Source organism: Austrofundulus limnaeus, unplaced genomic scaffold (genome assembly GCF_001266775.1).
Source record: "Austrofundulus limnaeus strain Quisiro unplaced genomic scaffold, Austrofundulus_limnaeus-1.0 Scaffold1195, whole genome shotgun sequence".
NCBI classification, from domain to species: Eukaryota; Metazoa; Chordata; class Actinopteri; order Cyprinodontiformes; family Rivulidae; genus Austrofundulus; species Austrofundulus limnaeus.
The window spans coordinates 84,145-85,986 of NW_013953597.1; the positions used below are offsets into that span (position 1 = coordinate 84,145).

Here is a 1,842-nt window from a genome sequence, read left to right on the forward strand (position 1 = left end):
TTGGTTGGATGAACTGATGGTCAGTTGGTGAATGGTTGGACAAACAGGTGCAGTGATTGTTATTGGTCTCATGTCTCTTGGTTTCCTGTCCTCTGTCTCCTCCCTCAGGGTCCTCTCTGAACCAATCATCTGAACTGATTGTTGGTTGGTTGATTGGTTGGTTGGTTGGATGCATGGATTGTGAACAGTTGGTTGGTTGGATGAACAGATGGTTGGTTGGATGTATACATGGATAAACAGGTGCAGTGATTGTTATTGGTCTCATGTCTCTTGGTTTCCTGTCCTCTCTGTCTCCTCCCTCAGGGTCCTCTCTGAACCAATCATCTGAACTGATTGTTGGTTGGTTGATTGGTTGGTTGGTTGGATGGTTGGATGCATGGATGGTGAACAGTTGGTTGGTTGGATGAACAGATGGTTGGTTGGATGTATACATGGATAAACAGGTGCAGTGATTGTTATTGGTCTCATGTCTCTTGGTTTCCTGTCCTCTCTGTCTCCTCCCTCAGGGTCCTCTCTGAACCAGTCATCTGAACTGATTGTTGCTTGGTTGGATGGTTGGATGGTGAACAGTTGGTTGGTTGGATGAACAGATGGTTGGTTGGATGTATACATGGATAAACAGGTGCAGTGATTGTTATTGGTCTCATGTCTCTTGGTTTCCTGTCCTCTCTGTCTCCTCCCTCAGGGTCCTCTCTGAACCAGTCATCTGAACTGATTGTTGCTTGGTTGGATGGTTGGATGGTGAACAGTTGGTTGGTTGGATGAACAGATGGTTGGTTGGATGCATACATGGATGAACAGGTGCAGTGATTATAATTGGTCTCATGTCTCTTGGTTTCCTGTCCTCTCTGTCTCCTCCCTCAGGGTCCTCTCTGAACCAATCATCTGACCTGTTCTGTAACGAGTCCAACTCTTCGTCCTCCTGTTCCCTGAGTGAGGATGAGGAGCAGGGCGGGAATCCATATAAAACCCTGGAGATGTTCTTCATCGCTCTGGTCACCGGCTCTCTGAGTTTTGTGACGGTCACAGGGAACATTCTGGTCATGCTGTCYATCAAAGTCAACCGACACCTGCAGACCGTCAACAACTACTTCCTGTTCTCCTTGGCGTGTGCCGACCTGATCATCGGCGCGTTCAGCATGAACCTCTACACGGTCTACATCATCGTGGGGTACTGGCCTCTGGGCCCGGTGGTCTGTGACCTGTGGCTGGCCCTGGACTAYGTGGTCTCCAATGCCTCCGTCATGAACTTACTGATCATCAGCTTCGATCGCTACTTCTGCGTCACCAAACCCCTGACCTACCCCACCAGACGGACCACCAAGATGGCCGGTCTGATGATCGCTGCGGCGTGGATCCTCTCGTTCATCCTGTGGGCGCCCGCCATCTTGTTCTGGCAGTTCATCGTTGGCCAGCGGACCGTTCCACCTGGAGAGTGTTACATTCAGGTACAGTTTGTCTCACTTTATTTTTAGATGATTAATGGTCTGGTTTGGGGTGACCCAGAACCAGAACTCACCTGGAAGAAATGAGAACGTGGTGCTGAGAGGGTCTCAGGAGGTCTCTGAGACGTTGAGAAGAAGAAGAGTCAGGTTGATCTGGTCAGGTGGTCGTCATCACAACAAGGCTGAAGCTCAGGGTCAGTTTGACTTCCTCTGTGGTAGCTGTCCTCTACATGAACATCTTCACTTCCTCTTTTCTTTTATTTTCAAACTTTATTCATTTCTTTAAAAAACAAATGTACAATAAAAAAGAAAATACAAATAAAATGAAATGAAGGGAAGCAGAGAGAAGAAAAAAATCTTATATCTGTCCCCTTTTTCCTCAAATAAATTTCAAACA

At 47.4% G+C, this 1,842-nt stretch overlaps 1 protein-coding gene across 1 annotated transcript in view; it reads left to right on the top strand.

Moving 5' to 3' along the window:
- The window catches only part of LOC106534512 (muscarinic acetylcholine receptor M4), a gene marked incomplete at its 3' end in the record, with an annotated part of 35,983 nt that overhangs the window by 21,367 nt on the left and 12,774 nt on the right, over window positions 1-1,842 (top strand). The window contains 1 exon segment of the mRNA XM_014031167.1: window positions 865-1,448. Coding sequence (XP_013886621.1) covers window positions 865-1,448 — 584 coding nt within the window.